Genomic DNA, 15,024 nt, shown 5'->3' with positions numbered 1-15,024 from the left:
AGTATGGCGAGGCCACTAACTGACAGACACACTTGACATCGTCCACCGTGATGATGTAAATTCTGAATTCTAGAAATAAAAACTGACATGGTAGCTTTAACGTGAAAGACCACCTCTCCCAACCTGGGTTTAAATTATTAATCCCCCAATCTTAGCAAGGCAGTCACAGACTACACGTGACAGAGAAACATCAAATGAACGAGCACACAAAACATCCACTCTTAAAGTTAGCACGAGTGTGTGGGGGAGTCACCAGGAAGGTGTGGCTAACACACCGAGCTTTACCTATTTGGTGGAAAAAATTACACACAGATTTGAGAAATATGTTCAAGTCTTATTTTTACAACAAAGAAAAAAATTAGTTTTGGACTTTTTCCAAAATAGGTTCAAAATAAATGGGATTCACACTGGATTTGTCTCCTTTTCTAAATTTTATTGCTTAATTTTCTTTTTAAAAATCCATTTATGTATTTATTTTTGAAGTTTTAGTTATTATTAATCTGAGTATGTGAGCACATGCGTGTGTGGGGCAGACACAAGAACAAGAGCGCAGGTGTCCATGTAACACGCGTGTGGATGTCGTACGACCTCTTTTAGGAGCCTGTTCTCTCACTTCATTGTGGTTCTGGGGATCGAATCCAGCCATCGGTCCTGTAGCGCAGGCCCTTTTACCTGCTGAACCATTTAGCTGGCCCTTATTTATTTTAAAATTAGTATACAAAACAACAGATTCCCTTATAACATTTTCATAAATACTTGGTTTTGGTTTATCCTGTCCCTCTCTCTCTTTCCAGTCTCCCTGTTTTTCCCTCATCCTGCCTCTCGCATTCATCCTTCTGCCCCTTGTATTCTGTCTTTTCGACTCCCTGTCATGAACTTTAGGTTGCTCTCCCCATGCTCTCTGGTCCTAAGAAAACTAAATTGTACAATGCACATTACATTTTGTCTCAAAATTTAATTTGAAATGGAAAAGATGATGAAAATTTCATAACACAAATTTCAAAAGAGAAGCATGTACTGTTTGAACGAGAAATCCCCCACCTCCACCTCCAGCCTCGGGTATTTGAATATTTGGTCTGCAGTTAATGGCTCTTTTTGAGGAGGTTTAGAAGGTGTGGCCTTAATGGAGGAAATATGTCACTGTGGGAGAGAGCTGAGGTCTTCCCCTACTCCCAGTTTGTGCTCTCTGCTTGGTGCTTGTGGTTCAAGATGTGAGCCCTGAGCTTGCTGCTCCAACCGTCATGCCTGCTGTCTGCTGCCACACCTCCCGCCACTGAGGACCCTAATCCTCTGGAATCCTAAGCCGAAATAAATTCTTTCTTCTCTTGGTCATGGTGTTTTATCACAGAAAAAAAAAATGTAGCTAACACAAAGGCAAAAGACAAGATACTAGTTTCCAAAATACATCCTAATCTTTGAGAAATAGAACAAAGCCCAACTTAAGTCGATCTGTAAGGAAAGTTACCTTATTGCTCAAGCCCTTCCACTCATCTATGGCATCCTGCAGGATCTTCTCCTGGTCCTGGGCCACAGCACGGAGACGCGTCCAGCGCTGCCAGACAGTGGTCATCGACCTGCTTAGGGTGGCTTTGCTCGCATCGTTTCCGGTTTTCTCTAGGTGTGATGCTTTTTCCTCCAGGGCCACAATTTTCTCATGCAAAGAGTCAACTACAGACACTACAGCCTAGTGTAGGGTTGAGGGTGAGTAGAGGGGGTTAGAGAAAGATTGATTTTGTTTTTTAAGTTCTGTGGGCTTGAATAAAAGCCCAAAGACACTTGTAAAAGGAGATATTTCTAAATAAATTTAGGTCCCTCAGGCGTCATGATGGTACAAGTCTAGTGGTGGGGAAGTGGGGCAAGAGAGTCAGGAGGTCAAGGTCATCTTCCACTATGTGGAGAGTTCAAGACCAGCCTAGGATACCTGGAAACCTGCCTCAAAAACTCCAAAGTAAATTAGTAATTATGAATACGTTTTGCTTCCTCTAATACTTCTAAAGTTTTACATATCAGAGTTGGGTTTTGGTTTATTTATTTTGAAAGGCAGATATTATTTATTTATGAAAGACAAGTTATTTTCTACTTGAGATGATTTTTTTTTTATTCTCTGAATATCAACAGAAATGAAAGAAAATTTTACTTTGGTATTTTAGAATACTCCCATCTTCCTTATGTTGTTATGCTAGTAGAGAGGCACGCAGGCATTTATTTCTGGATTTTGTTTTAGTTAGTCCAAGTTATCCAGAGATATTAGTCCAAGTTATCAGAGTATTTGCCGATGTTTTAAAAGGTTTAGTTAGTTGTTTATTCTGGGGGCTGGCAGGATATGGGCAGGAGTTAAAGACAATCTTTTATGGGCCAGTTCTCTCTTTTTCACCTTGTTTGGCAGATGGCATCTCTCTTGTTTTAGCTGTTATACTGACTCCAGGAGCTTCTAGGGGGTTCTTCCATTGCTACCTCTCTTATTGTAGGGGTGCTAGGATTCCTTTCCTAACCTGTGCCTGCACTCCTTGCTTTTTATGTGGGTTCAGGGGACCTAACTTAGGTTGTCAGGTGCCAGGCTTGCACAGGGAGTATTATTACCCCTTTACTGCCATTTTTTTTTTTTTTTTTTTTTTTTTGGTTTTTTCGAGACAGGGTTTCTCTGTAGCTTTGGAGCCTGTCCTGGAACTAGCTCTTGTAGACCAGACTGGCCTCGAACTCACAGAGATCCGCCTGCCTCTGCCTCCTGAGTACTGGGATTAAAGGCGTGTGCCACCACCGCCCGGCCCTTTACTGCCATTTTTAAGGACCATATCTTCTCAGAAGCAATTGCTTTGAATTTCTCTCTTGATCCTTAGCTATGCATTTCTTGTCAGTACCCCCCAACTATGAAATGTGTTTATTTGTGTCTTTATCATACCAAAGGAAGCCGGATGGAAATAAAGAAAGATTTAAAGATGTGATTCTGGACACATCACAAAGACTTGTAGCAATTAACAGTAAACGACATCAAAATAACGACGACAAAACTGACCTTGTGCTTTGACAACTTCTCTTCAGCTTCCTGGCCTGAGGAAGTCTTCAGCAATGAAAACTCAGACAGCTTCTTTTCCCCATCATTCATCAACTCGATAACCTCTTCCCTTGCTTTCTGGTACTCCTGCCATTGAACCGTACATCTCGAAAGAGTCCAAGAGAAATAAATAAGCAAAAGAAACCCATCTATTTCCACACAGAGCCTTGGTGTTCCCATGTCTAACCATAAGAGGAGAAAGCAAATGTGCATGCTCATGTATGTCACTATATACATTGTTAGTATGCTGTTACTTTCTGTGTGACAACATCTTTTCACATTAACCTACTCTAAATACCTCTGCAGGAGGTCCCGCTGGGCATGGGCATCCTGGAAGACCCTCTGGCTCCTCTTTTCCAGGGAAGCCATCTTCTGGGCTAGCTCTTCCTTCCCTCTTGGCTTGATGAGTGGATCCAGCTTGGTCACAAGGCCTTGGAGCTCCTCCATGTGGCTGTGGAACTGGCCCTCTGTTTTGAAAAATTCCACGTGACTTTTGAGATTCTCCTCGGCGCTCTCCACATCTAGACCGTTGCCTCCCAGCTGTAGCATTTCTTGAGCATCCTCCAGCCAGTCACTGGCTGTCTGGAACACTTGATAGTACCTTTGACAGTGGCTGTATATTTCTGTCAAGGTTGCCTGAAAGACAGTTACCGTGATATAATCAACTTCCATTTGCAGGAGGTTTGTAGGAAGTCCTTTTGTTTTTCCATCTCTTTTCTAATTCCCAGCTCTATAAAAGCCATGAGATGTTAACGCAGAAATTGGGAAAATTGTTTTACTGGTGAGAGAGGAATCCTTTATTCCTCCCTTTGCTCATCTTACTATCATTCTACCAGTGTGCTTAAAATATGTCATGGATAAGGAGAGAAATGAACTATAAATTTTTGCTAGTCTGGATTGGTTTGGAAACTTTTTTTGGTGTATGTATACGTATTTTTCAAAACAAAATACAAACTGTAGTAGCTAGATGACTTGTGAAGTAGTTTTGTCTCAGTGGGTTAAAAGAATGACAATGTTAAGCATCCAAATTAGCTTTTGCCAGCTTCTGGAAATGAACGGCTTGCCCTTGAGTCTTGAGCAAAGGCTAAAATAGACAAAGTAAAAATCCATAAGGCTTGCTGCTTCAAATCCAGAAGGAGAGGAAATACGCTAACCAGCCGTCAACGACTGGACAAGAGGAGCTACACTGAAAGCAAAGACGCGATGCAGTAATCAGGGTGGGAAGCAAACAAGGAGAGAATGGAAAGGGAGAGCAAGGGTGAGCATGTGGGCTACAAATGCTTCTGGTAACATCTGGATGGGGGCCACCAAGGGACAGAGGCAAAGCAGAGGCAGCCTCCCCGGGTTGAACACTGTGTTCAGGAATCACCAGCTTGAAACAAAGAATCCATCAGTGGGTTTTGACCTGTGGGTGGTGACCCCTTTTGGGGTCACAGATATCCTGCATATTGGATACTTACATTGCAATTCATAATAGTAGCAAAATTACAGTGATGGAGTGATGGGGTAGCAATAAAATAGTTTTCTGGCGGGGGGGGGGGAGGGCGGGTCACCACAACCTGAGGAGCTTCACTAAGGGTGGCAGCATTAGGGAGATTGAGAAGAGACCAGTCCTTGCTCTTCACTGAGGGCCTGCCTTTGTAGCCGTAGGAAAATAGTTGTTAAAGTCGAACGATGGTTCGGAGTTAGCATAGAGAGGAAGGATGCTAAGCACACTTTGAAAAGCCAGCAGTTGGTGTGTTTATTGCAATCTTATGCAAACATGGTAAGTTTTGCTATTTAAATGGTTAGAATTAATCTACGTCAGAAGTAGAGGCGAATGATAGGAAGATTCTGCATGCCTGACGGCCAGAGAGGCTGAAGAGCGTCTGACCACCATGAACTGTGGTTACTAGTGATTAGGAGCCAGTTCAAGGCTGCCGGATTCAGGTCCTCCATAAGATTATCAAATAGTCTTAACCACTGAACTATCCCTCTGGGCCAGGATTATTATTGTCTCTTGTGACAGGTCCTCACATAGCTTAGGCTGGCTTCAAACTCCCTGTGCAGATGTTTGATTTGTGATCCTCCTCCTGTCTCTACTTCTCATCTACTACCATGCTCCGTTGAAGTAGTGGCTGGGGGAATAGCTTCAGAGCCTCAGGCGTGATGGGCAAGCACTGGAACTTTATCAACAGAGCTGCATTCCCAAGCCACTGGCCAGGGGATTAAAGGAAACAACCCCAGGTAAACAATGTATTTTTTCTGCTATGTTGAACACGGAAGTGTGTACTGGATGGGAGAAAGCCCACTAGGAGGACAATCTAGGAGATTCTCCATACGCTCCCATTGCTGCTTGTAAAACCCCCAGGTCTCAGGAGCGGCAGATAGAGCACCTGTGTTCCTGCTGGGTTATATTTGATGCCAAAAAGGGGAGCAATCCTACCTGAAGAAGGGGAGAAGAAACAGGGCAACGGGAGGGATAGCTTACAAAAGATCCCGCCTCAGCACTGGAGTTGGTCTGTATCATTAGTCTGGCTTTACTGCCTTGGGAGCCTCTCCACCCAATAAGGTTTTCAAAATACCGAATTTTTTGTAGTATAAACCCACTGGCCATATTTTATCAGTATAGTCACAATGCTTCCATGCGGGGAGAATTCCCATGACCTCTGCTGATTTAGGACGCATGCGCAAGGCTCTTGTGTAAAGCACCACAGTGAATGCATGTACCCTACACACTGCGCCGTGCTTGGCGTCATCTCCAGGTCCCTTCTGACACCTAATATAATATTGCTATACTCTATTGTTAAGGGAGTTGTGTGAACGGGTAAAGGTCTGTACTTGTTTCATTTTTTTTTCTTTTTTAAAAATATGCCAATTAGATTAGTCTGGAGGTTCCTCAAAAAAATTGCAAACAGATCTATTGTATAAGCCAACCATACCTCTCCTGGGTATTTTCCTGAAGGGTTCTAGGTCAGCATGTCACAGAGACGCTTGGATATCTACATTCACTGCAACACTTTGTCATGCTCGAGGGTCCACCCACAGGAATGGATAAAGAAAATGTGGTAGGCATAAGTGATGGAACTTTCTTCAGCCATGAGCAAGGAGATGGTGTCATTTGCAGGAGAGTGTGTGCACCTAGAGAGTGTCATACTATGTGTACAGAGCCGAGATCTTTTTTTTTTTTTAGTACAAACATACATAATGTACATGTCTATGGCATGAGGATGAAAACCGACTAGAGAAAAACAGGAGATGAATGGGATGGGGGATAACGCACAGAGATGTCCTTAGGAAACCCAGGACTATGTATAGTGACTATATGTCAATCAAAATGCTAAGTCAGTTGCAAAAAATAAAAAATTTCCCTATGGTTGGTTGGTTCGAATCTATTGCAAGTTATATTATCAAGATCATTTATTATCCCCCCTAAATATACATTATCAAAATCATTTACTATCTCCCCTAAAGGTAAGAAAAAAAAAGGCACACTGTACCAGTTTAAGTAAAATTATCCAGTGTGGGACACATGAAAACGACTGTACACATAAAAATGAACATGGTCTTTGAAGTCACCATTGAGGATGATTTGATGAACCATCAAAAAAAGCAATGTCCAGTTGTTTGTTGTGTTTTGTTTTTCTTTTTAGTTTTGTGTCTTTTAAGATAAGGTCTCCTGAAGCTCGGGATAGCCTCAAAGTGGTTTGTAGTTTAGTATGGCCTTGAACTCCTAATCCTCCTGTTTCCACAGCTCAAGAGCTGAAATTATATGCGGGACCCACCACACTTGGATAAAATAAAGCACTGGACTTTAAACACAGAACCAGCCCTAACCAGATTTTTCATGTGTTTACAGAGAAGCAGCCTGGAAAAGAAAGACAGAGCACCCCCTACCGACCTGCCGGGTGCGCAGGGCTTCCTGCACATCCCCGTCCAGCTCCTTGAGCTCAGCCAAGGTATGCTCCAGGTCTGCAGAAATCAGCTCCTTGACTTTGGCGAACTTCTCCTGCTCCTTGTGACTCAAGGCACTCATGATCCTCAGGCTAGACAGCACTTCCTCCTGGTGGATCTGGATCTTTCGGATCTCCTCCTGGATGTCCTGGAGGCTGAGGTCCAGGCACACTGGCCCACTGAGCTCCGCCTTCACCCTCCGAAGCCAGTCCAGGGAACGGCTCATTTCCGTCTGGAAGTCTATGCTCTGTACCATTCTGCTCTCGCACTCGGTCACCATCTCTCCGACACCAGATGTCAACTGTTTCAGCTCCTCCTGCCAGGACTGGACCTGACCCTTGGCTTTCTCATAAGCCGAGGGATCGAGATGTGGAGTAAGATCTTCGAGGTGGACAGCCACTCGTTTAAGCAGAATCCCCGAGTCCTGCAGACTTCCCGCCAGCGAGTGGTATACCTTGAGCTTCTCCTCTGCGGGCAGCGTTTCCTCGTTCACTTTGGCCTGCTCTGTTTTCACGACTTCCAGTTGACTCTCTAGCTGTTGGCACATCCTTGCATGTTCTTTGTAAGCGCTGGTGGTGTCTTCTAAGAAACCGACCCTTTGCTCTGCTTGTCGCTTCAACCTGTGATACAGGGCGGCCAGCTGTAGCATCTTCTCCGGCTGCCAAGGCTGCCCCGTGCTGCGGAAACTTTCTTTCTTCTGGTTCAGTTCATTCACGGCTTCCCCAAGGCCCACTACCTCACCCAGAAGGGCTTTGCAGCTCTCGTGAAGGGACACACTCTCCTCAACGATCAGGTCTGAGGGCATTTTTCTCATCTTCAGGAATTGGTCTTCCAGTTCACCCAGAGACTGGGTTGTCAACTCTATCAAAGAAGCATATTCCTTTCGGGCCAGAATTGCTTCCTGGATTTTATAGAACTTGTCCTTAGCCAAGGCGACAATGACGTTGAATTGTTGGGGCAGGGCACTGAGTTTTTCACTGAGGTAGGAATGATCAACTTCATTTAGTGATGGTAGCATGGCCTGCCCAGTCCTCTGCAGTGTGAGCAGAAGGTTTTCGTACTCCGGAGATTGTTCTAGAATGCTCTGGTATTTGTCCATTTGTGCATAGAGTTCAACCCTCTCATTCATGAGATTGATTTCAGGAAATGTGATAATGTCTGCTTGTTTAAGCCAATGGCAGGCTTTATCAAAATCTTCTTTAAAATGCTTTCTAGAAACGAGGCTCTTCTCTAGCTCCTGCAAGCGGTGACTACATTTTTGCAAAACGGTGTCATAGACACTCTGCAGCTCTTGAAGCTTCCCCAGCACTTCTGGCCTTTCTTGCTCTATTATTCCTTTCATCAATTCACGACCCTGTGCCCAAAGTCCAGTGACTTCATTGTGGTAAGTCTTCAGACTGGCCTGGGCAGTCTTACATGTTTTGATCTGCTTGCTCACATCGTCTGGAAGTAGGCAGATATATTCCCGGAACATGATCTTTCGTTCGTGTTGTTGGATTTGGCTGGTGGCCTGAAAGACTGCCATGAGGAACTGGGTTTTCTCAGACAAAGCCTTGTTCAAGTACTTCCTTCGCTGGCCCACTAAGTCGCTGAGACAGTTCACGTGCTTCTGGGCATCCGAGAGTGCCTTCTGGATCACCTTCCGTTCATTGAGGCCAAGGTCAGCCATCACACGATCTGCATCCTTCATCAGTGACTTCAGGAGCATCTGCTTGGCCTCCAGCTCACTGCAGATGGCCAGGTGGTCCATGAGGAGGTTCTGAGCCATGTCGGGAGGTGGGCTCTGCTTCAAGGCCTCCACGATGTTGGGTTGTTGCTCTTCCGCCCACTCCATCAGCTCCTGGAATCTGGATTGTACCACATTTAATTCCTCCAAGTTGGTGACTGACACCTGGATTTTCCTTTTGACAAGGTCCTCAAGCTGAAACCAGCGTCTCTCCAAGTGACTGGTCTGCTCTTTGACCAACTCTCTGTCATCCAGACTCAGGTGCTCTATCAGTTTCTGCTTGTGGTCTTTGAGGTCTTCAATGGCATTCTTCTTCTCCTGCAAGGCCAAAGCTAACTTCTTCAATGCCTCCAAGTGGGCAGCTGTGCTTTCTGCATTGGATCTGTACATACACAAAGAATACAGGAGCAAGTCAGTTCCTTGCCCTCTTAAAGAACATTTCAGTATTTTCATTAGGTGGGCATTCATAGCTTAGATTCTCCATGACTGATTCAGATAATGACTGACCAATAAAGCTGTTGACATTAGGAATCAAGCCTCATCCAGTCCTTGAATCAGACCAAGATGCCTAAGTGCTTCTCAACTCTTTTATTACTAGACAATGCTGCCTTCCAACCACACTTCCATGTGTTTTTAGCTTTCCTTGGACCTTATAATCTCCTTAATAACATAATATATGTGGTGTTACAGATAGAAAAACACAGATATGCTGCCATACAAAAATAGTGTTTAATGCAATAAATAGTAATAGTGATATAGTCTTTTTGCTGGATCAAGGTATAAATGGTAGAGTGATAGATGGCAGGATCTAGAAGGTATAGCTAATGACTCAGGAGCTGTCTAGATGGACTTGGTTATTTTTATGTGTCTCTGTACTTTGATATGAGAAAAACTTTTAAGTAAATGTGTGATTTAAATCATTACCCTCTTCATTACAAAGCCTAGATGAAAAAGCAGGATCTTATAGTCTCTTAAATTTACAGGTGATCAGTTCTGAAGTATGAGAAATCAGGCTTGTTGGCATTATGATTGCATTTGGTCTTGGATACATTAGGTTTAAGGTACCTATAGAATTAATGTAAGCCAAATATATGGGGAGGTTTGACTGATAATAACTGCATTTATTTTAAAAAAACAGCAAAGGGTTGAGTATCAAGAAAGAGTAAAAATGAGAAAGTGGTATGCTAAAATAAACAAACTGTAAAACATTACCATGATCTACCTACTTCTAGAACAATTTTGGCATTTTGTATTGTAAAAACATAATAGGTCATATAAAAAATTCATTTTTTAGTAATTGTAGTGTTCAAAAGCATGGAATGTTTTCATATAATATATTAGCATGTTTGTGTGTGTGTGTGTGTGTGTGTGTGTGTAAAAGGCAGGCACTTAGTTTTTAAGGAATAAAAGCCATGAGGGATTCAAGGACCAGACATCTCAAAGGGCATAATTTAACTGAATGGCGGAATAATTCTCTAGAACATGACTGATGTGGATTAAAACTGCAGTGTCCCCCATAGGATCATGTGTTTGAACACTTAGTGACCAGTTGGTGGCGCTGTTGTTTGGAGAGTTGTAGAAGTGAAGCTTTGCTAGAGGAAGCAGGTCACCAGATTGAGCTTTGAGGGTATATAACCCAGTTTGCTTTCTATCTGCTCCTGGCTTCCTGTTCCAAGAAGTCATAGGCCAGACACACCCTTGCCACTGTGGGGATGCCTAGCCCTTCATCTTCTCTCTACAATGGACTGCATTCCCCTGAACTCTGAGCCTAAATAATACATGGTCAGAGCAATAAGGAAAATCTGTTATACAGTGACCAGACACAACTAAACTACTTGGAATATATGTAGCTCAGGGACTTGACAGACTTGCAGAGAAACTTCTGGGCCATGGAGGTTCAAGAGGAATCCACTCTGAAGTCATAGATGGCAATCAATGACTGACAGTTAAGGTGACGACATTCAGTTCTTATCTCTGGAATAGTGTCTGAGACCACAGACAAACATGTCTCTCTTGCTTTTTGCTAATTAGTGTTAACTTAAACCAGGAAGCTCCCCTACCTACAACTGCTCAACATTAGGATCTTAGTGCTATTCTGCCAACTTCTAACTCAGCATCACGGTGATCCACTGGGTGAGTTCTGCTACCTGGCCAGGTTATCCCATTCCGTAGTGAATTTTTCAAGAAAGGCTTCAACAATCTCCATGTGGTCGTGGTAGTGGCTGCTTCTCTGAAGGTCCTGGTCCCTCTGCGTACACAGCTGGCCAGCCTGCAGGCAAAGGTCTTGCCACTGGTCATTCAGGTGGCTGATTTCCTTGTGTTCAGGAGACTCCTGGCTCTTTGTCAATGAGTTCACCTTCTCTATGATGGTGCTGATGGAGGCCTGTTTGCTCTGAAGCTGCGTAGCAAAATCCTGAGGATGACAATGTAAACAGACTGAAACACAGATGCATTACCTTTAAATATAGTTTAAAAAAATAAAAAACAGAAAATTTGAAAATCACTATTATTTCTGGTGAACATTAATTACCAACTGAGGAAGAATAGAGGAACTTGGATACTTCCTTCCTTGCTTTGTATGTTTTGAGAAGTATGGACAAAATCTAAAAGTGTGTTTCCTTGAGGTAAGAGCTTAATTGTCTCAGAATATATTGCATGAAAAAATGTTTAAGCCAGGTGGTGGGGGTGCACACCTTTAATCCCAGCACCTGGAAAGGCGGAGGCAGGTGGATCTCTGTGAGTTCCAGTCCAGCCTGGTCTACAGAGTGAGTTCCAGGATAGCCAGGATTACACAGAGAAACCCTGTCTCAAAAAACAAAACAGAAAACAAACAGGGCAGGCTCCAAAGCTACAGAGAAACCCTGTCTTGAAAAACAAAAACAAAACAAAAAAAAAAACCAAAAAACAAAACTGAACAATGAGGCCTCGTGTTTGCAAACAGCAGTCCCCAGTTCTGTAGGCTAAAGGCCAGCAGTGCCCCAGTTCTGTAGGCTAAAGGTCAGCAGTGCCCCAGTTCTGTAGGCTAAAGGTCAGCAGTGCCCCAGTTCTGTAGGCTAAAGGTCAGCAGTCCCCAGTTCTGTAGGCTAAAGGTCACTGTGGTGCCTGCCAACAGTGAATGTTTCATATGAAAACGACCATGTCATGAAATATTTTTTATTTACTTACTGGGACAGGGTCTTGCTACATTCCCTGGACTAGTCTTGACCTCCTGAGCTCAAGCCGTTTTCCTTCCCTAGCCTTCAAGTATGGTGAGCTATAAGTGTGTGTCACTGTGTTCAACCTATGGGTGTTTGCTGCCCACACTCCTACTCCTTAGGTGGCTGTCCTGGTGTCTGAGGGCTCACAAGGCCCGGGCATACGGAAATGAATGTACAGAGTCCATTGCATCTTTTGCTGTTCTTGGCCTCCCTTATGCCCCTGGGGCAGACGGTAGTTCCCACCTTGACTTGAGAGACCATGTTCTGGGCGATATTCAGCTCCAGTTCTGCGTGCCTCCTCTTCATGTTCTGCAGCTGTTGGTCAGCGTCCTGCAGGTAAATCCAGAGCTCGGCCTTCAGGTGCTTGATCTCTTCCCAGCCCCGAGTCATGTTCTGGGCATGGACCAGCCTTTGTTCAATCTGGAGAAAGCACAGTGAAATGCCATCAGGTCCTATCTCTGCTCGGTGACTGAGAGGTGTGGGCTGTCAGGGGGTCCGTGGGCACCATGCGCACACTCCACTCAGCTAGACCAGAAAAGTGCCTCTTTATTTCTGCTGGGAAAAGCAGCTTTCCTTTAGGCTCAAGAGTTCTAAAGAATGAAAACATCTAAGAGTTCTCCCATGTGATTTTAATCAGTGATGTGAAGATCCAAGAAATTTTAAGTGTCTGAGATCAAAAGTCACCCCAAGAGCTTTTCCCATCGGGCTGAGCAGGAGATACATTATTTGACTGGTAAAGTGGGTTGGAGTAATTAAGAAAGGCTTACATCTCTAACACGTTTGTCTTTTCATCTTAGAAAACTCTGAGGGCTTGATTTTTTTTTTTTTAAACAGGGAATCATACAGCCTAGGGTGGCCTGGAGGTCCTGATAATCCTCCTGCTTCAACCTCCCAGACCCCGCCCAGTTGTAGGATCACAGACTGCTCCACAGGGCTCCTCATTGCTTTATTAATGTTTCCGATTGTCCTTTGCAGTCTGCTTTGCTGGCTTTAGGATGTATAACTTGTTCTATTGTGTCTATTTAAGATACTTAAACCCTATCACTTTTCGGGAGGATTTAAGCACTAGCCCATGTCAAGCCTGATACAAAGAAGTGAGGGCAGGGGGTTCCCCGGGTTGAGTATTACTTAAAGGAGAAAGGTATGAGAGAATATGAAGATAGCAAGAAGCTGGTCCTTAGACTGCGGACGTACAGATGGCGGGGGTTTGAGGAGACTGAACAATTCAGCCGCGACTCCACTTCAGTAGTACCCACTTCCATGTTCATGATGGCTAACACATTCGTATACTAACTCATCATTTTGATCTAAGAGGATCATAGCAGGACTAGCCCAGGAAACATTCTCTTTAAACCTGACAGCCTTCGAAGAAGATTTGAAGAAGAGAACATAACCAGACAGTTTGCTTTGATCATGCAACTCTTTTGTTGTTACCAGCTGTTCTGTTTGCTGGATGTCTTTGGCGGTGGTTTTCACTGAGGAGTCTGACAAGTCACACATGGAGCAGAGGAGATCCAAGTAGGTCCTTGCCTGCTCTTGCAGAGCTCTGAAGTGTTTGACCTGAAGGAAAAAAAGAAGGCATTTGTCAATGAGAGGGTTGCACTGTTGAGGTTTCAAACTGTGTGGTTGGGAGCGTTTTATTGATATTTCAGACACTGTCTTGCTTTCCCAGTGTTTTCACCATTGTCCTGAAATATATCTGTGACTCATGGGGAGAATTCCAAACACACTGGCGGATCTGTTTGTCCACCATCTGGTTCGCATTATAATTAAAGCCGTCTGCGTGGTCTGGGAAAGGGGAAAACCCAAGGCTTGTCTCCAGTCTTTCCAGATTTTCTCGCAGCATTTGCGTTTCCTTTTTATATCAGAAAAAGAAGTCACAGCCTTGTCTTCTCTGCTCATTCACAGGCTGTGCAGAGCATGGTGATGAGACCACAGTCAGGGTGAGCTGGGAAGCTTCGTTGGAGTGATATGGCTGGGGTTCCTTCCTCAGCGAGAAGTTCATAACCTGCTTTTTCCTTTATCAGATTCCAAGAGGGGCTTATGCGAGTAGTTCCCCCCACCCCAATTTCTTTATAGAAACCCAGAAACATGGGTCTCTTTGCAGATACTGGGTATAAAGTAGTCCACACAACACAATGTAGCCATCGTGGAACTGGTGTTCTTCTAAGGACAGACAAGGTAATATGTCCGCAGATACTTAGTGTAGTTGTGCTAAATACCATGTGGGAAAGAAAAGGTGGGGAGAGGATTATGTGGAGGAAGCCTTGTGACTCCACAGCAGTGTATCTCCAAGACTGTTCAGAGGATTAGATCTAAACACATTCAGGAACAAGTCATCAAACAGGGTAAGGACAATCCACACGGAAGGACACTAGGTACAAAGGCTGGAACAAAGGTTGGGGTGTGACAGAGACCAAGTCCTGGGGACTCTTGTAGGGAATTAATTACATCTGCAGTAAAAAGCAGAGGATAACAAATGGCTCAAGGAAGCTCACAGTCTAAAGAAAACATGCTGTGTTCCTACTGTGGAGTCTCCTTCTGCTCTAAGGAAAAATGAAAGTATGCTCTGGGAAGGCGAATAGATAGAACTGGAAGCTACCACGTTAAAGAGAAAAAGACGAACATCCCAGTGTTCTGGTTTCTGCCTCTACTGAACAGTCTCCAATCCCAGAGTCATGGACGACTGAGGTAAATAGCTCTTAGAGGGGAGGTCTGTCCTTTATACTGTGGGATGCTCAGTAGCAGCCTTAGACTGCACCTGCTCAGAACCAACAGCATCCAAACACTATTAATCATGGCGTCTGACCATGTGCTTCATCATGGCTGAATGACCCTGGGATTGGGGGGTAATTTGATGTCACCCAAGTCTAGACCACCGCTCCAATCTCAGCAGATTTTAAAAAAGTAAACTCTTTGCTACCTCAAGTCTCCTTTGTTTGGCCAATTGTGATTACAGCCTATTCATTGGCCGTGGAATAAAATTTGGAATTTATGCTGCAGGATAATGGAATGGTATTAGAAGAGTTATGACCAGGCCTTGGCCTGAGAGCTGCTTTTACCATGGAGTGAGCAGTCAATAGGGGACACATACAGCAATGGAGAGCACAGAGGAC

At 44.1% G+C, this 15,024-nt stretch overlaps 1 protein-coding gene across 23 annotated transcripts in view; it reads right to left on the bottom strand.

The window, feature by feature from the left end:
• Syne1 (spectrin repeat containing nuclear envelope protein 1) overlaps positions 1-15,024 on the bottom strand; it is a 471,855-nt gene that overhangs the window by 182,751 nt on the left and 274,080 nt on the right. For all 23 annotated transcript variants that reach the window (XM_057763198.1, XM_057763205.1, XM_057763207.1 and 20 more), the window contains 7 exons: positions 13,343-13,468; positions 12,152-12,328; positions 10,859-11,124; positions 6,933-9,093; positions 3,351-3,688; positions 3,014-3,158; positions 1,466-1,684 (listed from right to left, as the gene is read on the bottom strand). In XM_057763198.1, coding sequence (XP_057619181.1) covers positions 1,466-1,684; positions 3,014-3,158; positions 3,351-3,688; positions 6,933-9,093; positions 10,859-11,124; positions 12,152-12,328; positions 13,343-13,468 — 3,432 coding nt within the window. The remainder of the gene's footprint in view (positions 1-1,465; positions 1,685-3,013; positions 3,159-3,350; positions 3,689-6,932; positions 9,094-10,858; positions 11,125-12,151; positions 12,329-13,342; positions 13,469-15,024) is intronic.

This window comes from Chionomys nivalis, chromosome 2 (assembly GCF_950005125.1).
Source record: "Chionomys nivalis chromosome 2, mChiNiv1.1, whole genome shotgun sequence".
Lineage (NCBI taxonomy): Eukaryota > Metazoa > Chordata > Mammalia > Rodentia > Cricetidae > Chionomys > Chionomys nivalis.
Note: the sequence above shows the minus strand (reverse complement) of the source record. Positions and strands in the feature narration are given on the sequence as shown.